We start from the raw sequence: 13,272 nt of genomic DNA on the forward strand, positions 1-13,272 counted from the left end.
GAAGAGAGGAAGAAGCAATCTATTCAGCCTGTCAGCCTGCACCAAACTCAATGTCAAAATAGTGGAAGTCACATTGATAGACTTCATAAGGATTGCAGCGGGCGTTGTCCGAATGAATTCCCCTTTCCCTGCTGTGGTACTGCAGGCAGTTGTGTGTGTGTGTTTTAAAATGCAACAGAAAATAAATGTGATGAAGCCCAATATATATTGGATTAACCTTCCCACAAATAGGGATTGGAGAGATTCACAGAGGAGAGAAAAAACAGTCAAATGATTGTGTATCTATAAACGCATAAAACAGATAAAGAGCAAAGAACTGGTCACAGCAAGAGGTAAAAAATTCATAAACCTGTACAAAGTGCTGTTTTTAACTCACAGTGGCTCAGAACAGCAATACCCAAAGAACATCCTCTCCCCTACAAACCTACCCAGTCTTTTAAGGGCATCATCTGAGGCGCTCCTCTAAGTGCTCGCTCTGGAGGGGGGCAACAAGAGGGAGGGCCTTCTATGGAATGCTCTTCCCAAAACAGCCCACCTGGCTCCAACATTGCCATCATTCTAGCACCAGGCAAAAACTTTTCTTTACTCAAGTAAAAATCACTGGAACAGATTTTGTATGTGTGCTTTAATCTCTGAATTTTACATCTGATTTTGTAATGATGTTATCTTTATATTGCACATAACTAGGAGGTGATTTTTATAACTTGGAGGTGATATTTATAAGGCCACTAAAAATCTAAATAATTAACATTGTTTTAAAAAAAGAAAAAAGTGGGGGAGGAATCTAAGACATCTTACTTTTGGGTACAATAACATGTGAAATTAGCTTGATTTCAGTTTCTATACTTGGCAATAACCACTGTCACAAGATTATATATAGACCAATATTGCAACTCATATGCCTTTAGACCATAACAGCAGCTCATTAATTGTCCAGAGGGGGCACAATTAGGCCATGGTAAGTCATTGTGAGTTAATCTTATTAGGTAGCATTTTGTTAGCTAAATATGCAGTGTAGAGAATTCAAACTAGAATCAGTGGTTGGACGAGAAATATTTCATTTCATGCCATACTAGCAGCTCTCGGTGTTGCTTGCTTGAACAAACTTACAAACTGGTTGGATTTTTTGTTTTGCTTTCACTATTTAATACACATGCTTCCTTGCAATTGGGCAAACGCTTCTAGATCCCTTTGTGAAAAGCTGATGGGAAGAGTGTTAAAAATATGCCTCGCCCACTCCCAAACAAAACACTGCACAGAACCTAAAGTCAGATCTGGAGCTGTAAAAAAGGAATGCAATCCCAAACACACACATGGGATTACCAGAAAATACCAACAGGGAAGAAAAGCTTACTGCTTCTCTTCCTGACTATAGTTCAAAGCATCAGCCACCACACAACACAGCTGACTGCCTATCTTTGTCCCCAGTGTTTCATGCCTTGACTTTCAGGAACCACACAGAGATTCCCCTAACCACTGGAGATAACAGGTGTACCCTGGAGGATCCATGGTAGCAATTACCAAAATGAATTATATGTTCAGACTGAAATGAACAACAAAACCCTTGCTTACAGGTCTAGTTTTCACATAAGGGATTCAACGTGTTACTAGCTATAGCCTTGGTTGAAAACCCAAACTTCTACAACAAGGAAGAAAGGCGAAAGCAAGAGAAGGTTCTTTTTATCATATGTGGTGGTCTTGTACTAAGGTTAAAGCTAACTGGGAAATGATAGATAATGAAATGAAAAGGATGTTTAAAATAACCTTTGTTTAACAAACTAGAAGCTTTTCTTTGGGGAATTATAGGGACAGAACTACCTAAAATGTATAGAAACTTATTCATGTATGCTACTACAGTGGCAAGAATGTTCCTTGCCACAAAATGGAAAGAAGCAGAAGTCCCAGCAAAAGAAGAATGGATACTAAAAGTTATGGAATATGCAGAAATGGCAAAACTTACTGAAAGAATAAGAAATCAAGATAACAGGTTTTTATAAGAGAATGGAAATGGGTTATTGAATATTTACAGACACAACTGTAAACAGATAAGATCATTGGCATGATTATTGTAATAACCTGCAGTTTTATAAGAGTATATATTTAAAGTAGACGAATAAATGAACAAATTAAGTTAATTTGGATATGCAAAGGTTATTAAAAATAAATTTAAGGGACTCCAGAAAGAGAGGGAAGTCAAGTTTTGAAATGTTAACATGACTGTAAAATTAGTGAAAAGTATAAAACTAGTGAAATGTATAAACTTGGAAAGAAAGAAGTCAGTGTACTCACCTGTTTTCTTCATCTGTTCTCTGCAGGAAAACACACAAACAAACAAAAATAAAACAATGTTGAGAGCAGCCCTGCAAACACTGATTTTCATGTTTAGACTAGTGCGAGTAAGTCATGTATGACAGTCAGGTGCAAGGCTTAGTGTCCAATGATAAAAAGAGAAGTTCCACTCAGCTAATGGAGGTCATTATCATTACATTGCAAGCTGCAGGCTACATGCAACCAGGAGGGCACACAGAAAAGCTCATTTATTACACTGGGCCTGCGGCAGTAACAACAGCGATCATCTCCCCATTCATCCATTAAGCACGCTTGAGCCCTTCACTCTGGATTCTCAGGTCATCCTGGCCAGCTGAGAAGAGTTCTGGATGAAAATTGCTGAAGACACCACCTCATCCTGCTACGAATTATAGTTGATAACACTTATGCAGTGCTTGGGATGGCAGATGGCACATGATTGCACAAGGCCCTAATGGTACCTAACATTTCACATTATGGGGTTTTTTCTCCCTCATATGCCCTGGTGCTTAAATGATAAATACCTACAATCCCATAGAAATTAGGCTGGCTCCTTCTTGTCTTCACATAGGCATGCGAACTAAAGGCAACACATACGCTAAGGCAAAGAAAGAAGCTGGCTCGATGCTCATTAAAGCGTGGCGCATTAAGGACATTTTATATCACATTCTGAGAGAGGAAAGGGCATTGCAATAATCAGTTCTATGTAAATACCACTGTGGAGTTACACAAGCAACATTTTCTCTTCGGCTGAGAAAAGGGCAACATTAAACAAGCTTTGATATCTGCTCACTTTGAGGGTCCGATAAGGAGGAGATGAAAAATATAAACTTCCAGTTAATAGAGAAATTTAATAGACATTTGTTTAAAGAGACAAGCGAGCATATCCATGACATTAAAGAAATGCATATAACTCATCCATGCTTTCTTAAATTATTTGGTAAGCAACTGGTGTTTTTAAAGGCAGGCTTGGGCAAACATTACATCAGCAGCCTAGTAGCAGATGGAGAACAGAGAGCCAGGCTTTGCATACTGAATGTCCCAAGTTCAATTCCAAACATCTCCAGTTAAAAACACTCTTAGACCAAGCAACTGCCACTCAACGTAGCCAGCAATGGCTTAGGCAGCCTAATGAGATGATTCTGAACATGGAAACTTCATGTGTTCATAAGATATGGTGTGTAGCACATAAGCCAGCATCTTTCCATATCCCACCCCTACAACATGAGATTGGCAAAGACATGGTCTTCAGAACAGGAGTGGGGAACCTTTGGCCCTCCAGATGTTTTTGGCCTACAACTCCCCTCATTCCTGGCTACGCTGGCTGGGGCTGATGGGAATTGGAATTCAGCACTGCCGAGAAGGACACAGATTCCCCACTTCTGCCTCAGAATGTAGTGATAGAACAGTCCTATTTCTCTTTCTGCCCCCTTCCTCTCATGAAACCTAATTAGTCAGAACAAAAATAGGGCTATTACGTTATTTCAGTTTTCATGCATTAACCTAGCAGATCCAGATTAATGAAGAATTTATTGTTTTTAGATATACTGCATGTTTAAAACTACATTTACGAATTCATCAGTCATCTTCCAGATCTAGTCCTTTCTTGAATTACAGCTCTGTTTAAAATAATGTTTATTCTAGCACCGAGCCTACAGCAGAAGTGTTCTATTTCTAGGCTCACTGTTTCTTTGTATTTTTTAAAGGGCAGGGAGGAGAAAAAGTTGTATAATAACTATTTAGACAAAGAGAAATATTGCCCCACACAAGGCATAATTAGCATATGAGAACTTGGGAACACTAGGGATGCGAGTGGCGCTGTGGTCTAAACCACAGAGCCTAGGGCTTGCCGATCAGAAGGTCGGCAGTTCGAATCCCTGCGACGGGGCGAGCTCCTGTTGCTCGGTCCCAGCTCCTGCCAACTTAGCAGTTCAAAAGCACTTCAAAATGCAAGTAGATAAATAGGTACTGCTCCGGTGGGAAGGTAAACGGCGTTTCCATGCGCTGCTCTGGTTCGTCAGAAGCGACTTAATCATGCTGGCTACATGACCTGGAAGCTGTACACTGGCTCCCTCGGCCAATAAAGCAAGATGAGCACTGGAACCCCAGAGTGGTCCACGACTGGACCTAACGGTCAGGGGTCCCTTTACCTCTAGCTCACGGTATACAGTTTGCAAGAAACAGAGACAAGACGAAGAAGGTTGATGTGGAAAAATCAATGATTAACAGGACTTGGCATTTAATTTTTAAAGACGTGGGTGAACAAACCCTGTTCCTCACAAGACTAAAGGAAGAGAAAATCCCTTTACTCAATGACTGCTACAGAGACCCTTCCTTCTTGAGGGGGGAAAGCTGCAGAACAGAAAGTGAACAAAAGATACCAGGGTACTAACAGTAAAAATATTTCTGTGATCTATAGAGATCAACAACCTTTCCACCCAACTATCAAAGTACCTATGGTTCCTTTCCTAAGACAGGTGAATCAAAGGGTGTGGAATAGGCTCAATCTGTGCTTATAACATTTTAAAAAAAAAATCAGTGCAAGTTCTTTCTTAACTTAGTTTCTTAAAATCAGTGATACAACTTCTAGGAAGTACCGTATTTTTCGCTCTATAAGACACACCAGACCACAGTTTTTGGAGGAGGAAAACAAGAAAAAAAATATTCTGAATCTCAGAAGCCAGTTCAGCAAGAGGGATCACTGCACAGTGAAAGCAGCAATCCCTCTTGCTGTTCTGGCTTCTGGGATAGCTGCGCAACCTGCATTCGCTCCATAAGATGCACACACATTTCCCCTTACTTTTTAGGAGGGAAAAAGTGAGTTTTATAGAGCAAAAAAATATGGTAATTAAAGTTTCACCAAGGTTACATTTGTATTTTTATTCAAGAAGTTGGAATAAAGTCTTAGATGGGGAGTAAAGACAATCTTAACTGTAAGCATGTGCCATGAATGTGCAGGCCACAAATCAAGATATAATAAAATAGTACAAGATTCAAGAACTTATTTCTTATTAAATTTGTCTAGTAATATGAGTACTTAACCACACTTTAAAGTTATATAAGTGAGAGATGGATCATAAAGAAGGCTGATCGCCAAAGAATTGATGCTTTTGAATTATGGTGCTGGAGGAGACTCTTGAGAGTCCCATGGACTGCAAGATCAAACCTCTCCATTCTTAAGGAAATCAGCCCTGAGTGCTCACTGGAAGGACAGATCGTGAAGCTGAGGCACCAATACTTTGGCCACCTCATGAGAAGACTCCCTGGAAAAGACCCTGATGTTGGGAAAGATGGAGGGCACAAGGAGAAGGGGATGACAGAGGATGAGATGGTTGGACAGTGTTCTCGAAGCTACCAGCATGAGTTTGACCAAACTGCAGGAGGCAGTGGAAGACAGGAGTGCCTGGCGTTCTCTGGTCCATGGGGTCACAAAGAATCGGACACGACTAAACAACTAAACAACAACAAAAGTACCAGGGTCTATCATAGATCTCCTGTTTATGTTATTCTTAAACAATGTGGGCTCAAAGCAAACCAACATTCAAGTTTGCAAGCGCCACAAAATGATTCCGGATGGTGAAAACCAAAGCAGTCAGTTAAGAGCTCCAAACAGATCTCTCCAACAGCATTAAGGTCAACAAAATGGTAAATGATATTTAGCGCAAGCTCAAAGTGATGCCCATGGAATGCACATGGAAAGATATCACTGAACTGGGATTCAAACTTGTTTAAGATTCAGGAACCCTTCTGTACCAGTAAATGAGGATCCTTCATTATTATTAAGTTCTCTAGCGTGCTTAATTAAGTAGAATCTTCTAGCAAGCCTTTGTCCTGTCTGAGAACAGGACATGAGTTTGAGCCCTACAAGGATCAATAAAGAAACAATATATTTTGTACCACCTAGATATTGGTTAACTGACTTTGGATGTATCTCTGCTAGAGTAAGTGGGACCACCATTTCTCTATTGGTGATTTGGTGTAAAATTCATCAATAGAAAAGTCACAGAGTAGATCCAAGCATTTCAGTGGAAATGTCTCCAATCTGAGTAACTAATTTCTGGTATTCGATGGGGGAAAATATTGGATGGAAGGTAATTTTTGTTAATTACAACATTATTGTGAACCACCCTGAGATCTTTTGAAGAAGGGTGATATATAAATCTAATAATAATGGTGGTGGTGGTAATAATAATAATAATAATAATAATAATAAATTAAGCTTAGTGTATCTCAAATGGTGTAGGTCTGCTTTAGGCCTATTATATTATTAAAGTGATTCAGGCCAAGGGGCTGGATGAGATAATCCAGGCATAGGCAAACTCGGCCCTCCAGATGTTTTGGGACTACAACTCCCATCATCCCTAGCTAACAGGACCAGCAGTCAGGAATGATGGGAGTTGTAGTCCCAAAACATCTGGAGGGCCGAGTTTGCCTATGCCTAAGATAATCCATGCTTACTTTTACAGCCAGGTATTTGGATTATGTGAGTGGTTTGCTGAACCCCAAACTGAAAATATAAGACCATCATCGTGGCATACGGAGATAGTTACTGTATACCCAAAGTGGCTAAAACAGCTGTCATATAAAATTCATGCCAACCCGAAAGCTGTAATAAAAACACAGACCTATTCTAGGACAAAAAAGCACAGTATGCTCCTCCTTTAAAGGAAGAAAGGGAAGCCATCAAATATAACCAAAGTGCAACATTCTACTGCGTTCTTTCCACTTTGATAGAAAGCAGAATTGAAAAGAGTAACAAAAATGTGAAAAATACTCTGTATGAGTCCTGAGATACAAACATCATGCAGCAAAGCGCTGCAGCCTTGCTTTGAAATGGATGGAAGCAGTTGGCTTTCTGCCCTTTCAAACCACCTCAGTCAATTGGGTATCAACATAACCACACACAACTCATAATGTGTTATTACTTACAACTCTGCATATCCCCTTGGAAGTTTAGTGGATTTGTGGCCATCTTTAAATGCTGACAAGCAATAAAGTAGACTAAACCTCTGCATCCATCATAAAGCTTTACGGCCCTCTGCTGTTAACTGCTTCGCATGTACTTTATTTACCTCAGGCTTGAGCATGGCTAGCTCATTAAAGGTGTTCAGCTGCCTTGTGAGCTCTGCCATTTCTGTCATCAATTTTTCCATGCGAACATCAATTTCTGCCAGAACTTCTGTCGTGTGAGCAGTGGCCAGTGCTTCTTGGAGATCCACCAAGTGGAGAGCTCTGTGTTCCTCTTCACAAACCAGGCACCGTACTTTGTCGAACTCTTGCTGAATGCACACCTTCATGGCACTCTGCGTCACCTGAAGTATAAGAGAATAATGGGCTTTTTAAAAGAGAATTTCTCACCATTTAATTTATTTCACGTTTAAGCAGGAATAGTATTGCGATATGGAATTATCCCAAACTCAGGGGGGAACCCTAAACAGATCCCTTCAAAAGCCCGGTAGAACAAATATGTTTTCATATGGTGATAGAATCCCATCACCTCTCCTGGGAAAGGGTGCCACTATAGGGAAGGCCAAATCCCACATCACCACACTATAGTCACTGGTGGCACAGCAAGACACACACACCCCTGCCTTCAGGGACTGTATTTGCTGATATAAGGTTTATTACTTTCTGAATCAGGGAAAATCAGAAGTGCCACTCAGGACTTTTCAGTGAAACAGTAGGTTGAAAAAAACCTAGTTAAAACTCACTAGTTTTAAAATGGTATTAGAGCTTGATTGGTAATTTTGAAGGATCAGGTGGGCACTAGTCTATGATTCTAAGCACGGGTAAACTGTGGGCCTCTCTTGTGGATATTATACATCCCAGAAGCTCATTTAACAAGTCATCCAGGGAACACCTTCTTGTGGGGCAGCACCCCCACTTTGGAATACCCTCACCATAGAGATTAGAATGCCACCAACAATTTGCTCTTTGTGTTGCCTCTTCGACCAAGCTTCTTCAAGTCCAGATTGCTGAACATTGTTTTTGCTTGTTTTTCAGATGAATATAAGGTAGTCTTGTTGTTTTTAACTTGGTGCTTTGTTTTAATCTCTCTCTCTCTCTCTCTCTCTCTCTCTTGTACATCTTTGAATGATGGGCAGATTTTTTTTGGAAAAATAAATAAATAAATGAAAATGTGGGTGCAAAATTATTTGAATAAACAAGCAAACAAAGGACTTGTTTTCTTCCAGAAACAGTGGGTAGTTTATAAATTCTTTGAATAAATAAATAGGCTGCTGCTGAATCATTTAAATAAACAACCCAAGGATTAATATTCTTCCAGAACTTTGCAGAGTAGCTGTTGGGAGCTAAAATGTGTTCATGGTTAAAAAAAGGTTAAGGGACCAGTCAAAGGCGACTATGGGGTTGCGCCGCTCATCTCACTTTCTGGCTGAGGGATCTGGCGTTTGTCCACAGACAGCTTTCCGGGTCATGTGGCCTGCATGACTAAACCGCTTCTGGCACAATGGAACATCGTGACAGAAGCCAGAGTGCACAGAAACACAGGTTATCTTCCTGCCACAGCAGTACCTATTTATCTACTTTCACTGGCATGCTTTCAAACTGCTAGGTTGGCAGGATCTGGGACAGAGCAACAGGAGCTCCCCCCATCGTGGGGATTTGAACTGCTGATCTTCTGATTGGCAAGCCCAAGAGGCTCAGTGGTTTAGACCATTGCTTGACTACAACTCCCATCATCACCGACCACTGGGACAGCAGGCTGCGACTTATGGGATCTGGAGTCCAACAACAGCTGGAGGCTCAGAGGTTTCAAATCCCTGCTCTCAACAAAGAGAAGAATGGGAGTTTGCTGAAGGGTGAACTTCAGAAATAGAGTCTGCCAAGCAAATCTCATCTCAATTAAAATCTGAATTAAGGCAGAATATGCTTTTAGAAACAGTAGAACATCAAGTATTATTTCTTAAATGAATCTTGTCTTAAATGAACAGTAAGCGGTTTTTAAAGTACATCTTTAAATGTTGTGAAATTACACAGTCCAAATTGTGTCTTAAATGAACAATAAATTTTAAACATAAAATAAAATAAAAATTAAGGCAGAATATGGTTCAGTATCACCTTGTAAAGGATCTGGTTCAACGCAAGAACTTGTAAGTAATAAATAAATAAATATTTAAGGAGACATCTCAAGATGAGAAAACGAGCCTTAAACCAGAAGACAGCAACAATGCAGTCACTGTGCCAGCAGTCAATGTTAGCGCCTCCCCAAGAAATTTCTGCTAATCCTGAAGAATATCTGATTTCCTCCAAGCGAGAGCCACAAACTTGATGCATAAATTCACGCTTCTTAAATTGGATAGCTTATTTAAAGAATTAAGAAAAAGGCCTAGATTTCTGAGCAGTTGAGCTTCGCTCAAATTATCCTTTTTACACCCTCACTCCCAACTTCTATCTTGAGGAGGAGAAAAAACATGAAGGGTTTTGTCTTCTAGTAGTGCATGTACAAAAATACAGGTCGTATTTCCACAGGGTGAGCCAAGTGTTGTAATTTATTGACACATAAGACCTGAAGCTTCATGGCAGCAGGAGAGAGAAGAACTGCAACAGTGAAGACAAGCAAGGCTGATTGGAGCTGTAATGGCACTTCGGCAATCTGCAGTGGGGCAAAGCTGGAGAATTTCTGGAAATAAGTTCTTCCCACACCACACCTCTACTACTTTATGGGGGAATGAGGTGCCTCATGGCTCATCTTTTTGATTCCTGTTATGTAGAAGTGAGAGAAATGGAACGTATAGACCCATTCTTAAAAGAAGTACAGTCATGCCTCGGGTTACAGACACTTTGGGTTGCGCAATTTCGGGTTGTGCACCGCACCGAACCCAGAAGTACCGGAACGGGTTACTTCCGGGTTTTGGCGCTTGCACACGCGCAGCAGCGCCAAATCGCGACCCGCACATGCCCAGATGTGGCACTGCAGGTTGCGAACACTGTGGGTTGCGAACGTGCTTCCCGCACGGATCACGTTCGCAACCCGAGCGTCCACTGTACAGATCTGACAAAATTTCTGTGTAGGAAGCACTTTTACACAAGAAATCGTCACACAAAACACAGCATGAAATCCATGTGTACAACTACAAATGACAAGTGCTGTAGGGGAGCAAGACCTCTACTTAACAAAAAAGAAAGTGCACCATGCATTACATGAAAGGAGATTCCAACTAAACATCAGGAAGAAATGTCCACCAGTAAGAGCTGTTCGACAGTGGAACAGACTCCCATGAAAGCTACTGGCCTCTCCTTCCTTGGAGGTTTTTAGGCAGAGGTTGGATGACCATCTGTCATGTATGATCAAGTTGACATTCCTGCAGTGCAGGGGGGTAGACCAGATGACCCTTGGGATTCCTTCCAACTCCACCATTCTATGATTCTACAATTCATTTTAATTAACCCCCCTAGGGGTAGGGACCAGTCAAATCTGTTCTTTGTAAATAGATGGCACCATATTCACAGCAGCAGCAAAAAAGATGGGTGGTATGGCCTGGAAAGAGCTAATGAAATAAATGCAAGGCAAAGTTTTGCCAATGTCACAGCATTTCAACCACAAACTAGGATAAAAAAAAATGCAATACTCAGATGGCATGCTGCAGAATACTCAATCTCTCACATGTACAAATAAAATATTCAATTTCTAAACTAGTCAGAAAATTATATAAGTTGAGGTCGCAGGCACCGTCAAAAAGGTGCTCATGGCACTTTCATAATCACATTCCTCATTGCATGTTCATTGGCCTAAAAAAAAGTGCCATACTATTGTGATTTAAAAGACTTAGCAAATGTAAAACCTGCACATCAGATGTTGCATCTTGAGGGTGGCTGAATGAGGTAAGATCAGCACATGAGTGCAGAATGCACTACTATGTAAGGTAATCGTCTTCCAGCAAGGACTTTTTGTACAACAAAATTGGAAAGCATTTAAACTGATAAATCCGCTTCACCACTTCAGGACTGTACCATTTCATGCTGTTGAATGCATAATATAGGACTGAGTAGCAAGTGTCCATAGGCTTCACCATAGCCTGCTCATCTGGAAGTATTTGTCAGAACTACTGCACATGAGGAACTCATAAGAAAGCAGCAACAACCCAATGCTTGTGCACTCTGATGCAAGTTCCACCAAATTTAATGGACTTACTCCCAGGTGAATACGTACAAAACTGCAGTCTTAACGGTGCACTTCACTAGGACACGTAGGCTAGAAAACAAACACTCCCGGGGATGCTAGTAACAGGGAAGCTGAGTATCTGTTTCCTGCACACCAGGAATACCTGCCAAAGAACAACCAGCCCCGTTTTAAGAATGTGTTAGAAGTGAACGTTCTCCCACTGAACCAGCCAAAAGATTCCCTCCAGTTCTATCCCAACGCCTGTATGACTCCCGCAGCCAAGTATGCGAATGCAAACTGGCTGCAAGTAACCTATAAAAACTGAAGGTGCAAATCACTGGTGGGCATTGTTTGCAACACAGGAGCAATTGTACAGGCTGTGTGTGTGTGTGTGTGTGTGTGTGTGTGTGGACCCTGCAGAGCAACCACATTATTTTTGCAGCACTTTAATTGTAGGTGAGGGGGGGAATAGCAACATAAAACAGTAATATTTTTTAAAAAAAACCTACAGGTACTGGCAGAAGATGCCTTCTTTTGAAAAATGGCAATAGTTAGCACCGGATTTTTCCAGCGACTCTGGTGTCAGCAAGGAGCATAAGCCACATTCTCTATTAAATTAGCACCACTGAATGATGACGAAAAACAAGGCGTTGTGCTGGAGTTGTCCTGGAAATTGCTCATGAGGCATTCTGGGGGAGATGCACAGGTCAAGGGTAGGAAGCAGCAAAAAGAGAATGCTGAAACAGCTCGCTTGCTTCAGACACATTCATCCTATTAGCCAGATATCCTGCCAGGTAAAAAGCCAGCCAGCATTTCAGCTCCGAAATGAGGCATTGAAGCGACGGTGCAATTTCAAGGACAGTTCTAAAACCACAAATCAAAGCAAAAGCATCGTTAGGGATACTCATGTGAATGTACCTTTATTTATTTACAACTGTTGAGAAGTGCTTTCTCAGAAACAGTCTAAAGCAGTTTACAGCAATTTTTAAAAAGTCTACTAGTTGGAAGGGCTAAATCCCTATTAAAAAAAAGGAAAGCATTCCAACTTTTTTAAAACTCTAAAAGGGAGGCAGACTTCCTAACTTTTTCAGAAGGAGATTTCAGGGCATTGGGGCCATGATCATAAGGTTCCTGCTTCTTGCAGCCATTGTCCCACCAGAAGGACTGGCTAGAGAGCAGTGCCAGATGACTAGGTCGTGACTGGCAGAAGGGCTCATACAAAAGGCAGCTGTGGGTTTTAAGCAATGATAAAAACAGCAACCCTCATTGATTTATGCTCAAAAGCAGTGTGGTAGCCAGTGCTGAACCATGGGAATAGGTGATGGTCCATTAGTACCAAAGCTTCCAGGTCATCTTTGAGCATACGTGGTACCTCGGGTTAAGTACCGGTACTTAATTCATTCCGGAGGTCCGTTCTTAACCTAAAACTGTTCTTAACCTGAATCAGCACTTTAGCTAATGGGGCCTCCTGCTGCCACTGCGCCGCCAGAGCATGATTTCTGTTTTCATCCTGATGATTTCTGAAGCAAAGTTCTTAACCTGAAGCACTATTTCTGGGTTAGCGGAGTCTGTAACCTGAAACGTATGTAACCTAGGTACCACTGTACTGTCATATAGAACACATTGCAAAAATCAGTCCTGAAAGTTAGAGGAATATGGGTCAGTGTCTATCCTACCTAAGAGAAGCCAGCATGGAAGCCAGAATGAAAAAAGTGTCAAGGAAAGATGGGGTTCTTCAATTAAGATGGGGCTCTCTCAACTCACAATTAACCTATGGTTGTGAACCACCCTGAGATCTTGCTATTAGGGCACCCTATAAGTTCTGTTAATATTACCTGTTG

At 41.1% G+C, this 13,272-nt stretch overlaps 1 protein-coding gene across 2 annotated transcripts in view; it reads right to left on the reverse strand.

Annotated features, from left to right (window-relative positions):
* TRIM44 (tripartite motif containing 44) overlaps window positions 1-13,272 on the reverse strand; it is a 91,153-nt gene that overhangs the window by 52,906 nt on the left and 24,975 nt on the right. Inside the window, exons 3-4 of one of the 2 annotated variants that reach the window (XM_083752727.1) lie at window positions 7,380-7,619; window positions 2,290-2,309 (exon numbers count right to left, since the gene is read on the reverse strand). In XM_083752727.1, coding sequence (XP_083608853.1) covers window positions 2,290-2,309; window positions 7,380-7,619 — 260 coding nt within the window. Of the gene's footprint in view, window positions 1-2,289; window positions 2,310-7,370; window positions 7,620-13,272 lie in introns of both variants that reach the window. The other variant, XR_014567428.1, reaches the window with a different exon arrangement.

The sequence above is a fragment of the Podarcis gaigeae genome, assembly GCF_964106915.1.
Source record: "Podarcis gaigeae genome assembly, chromosome: 1".
Taxonomy (NCBI): domain Eukaryota; kingdom Metazoa; phylum Chordata; class Lepidosauria; order Squamata; family Lacertidae; genus Podarcis; species Podarcis gaigeae.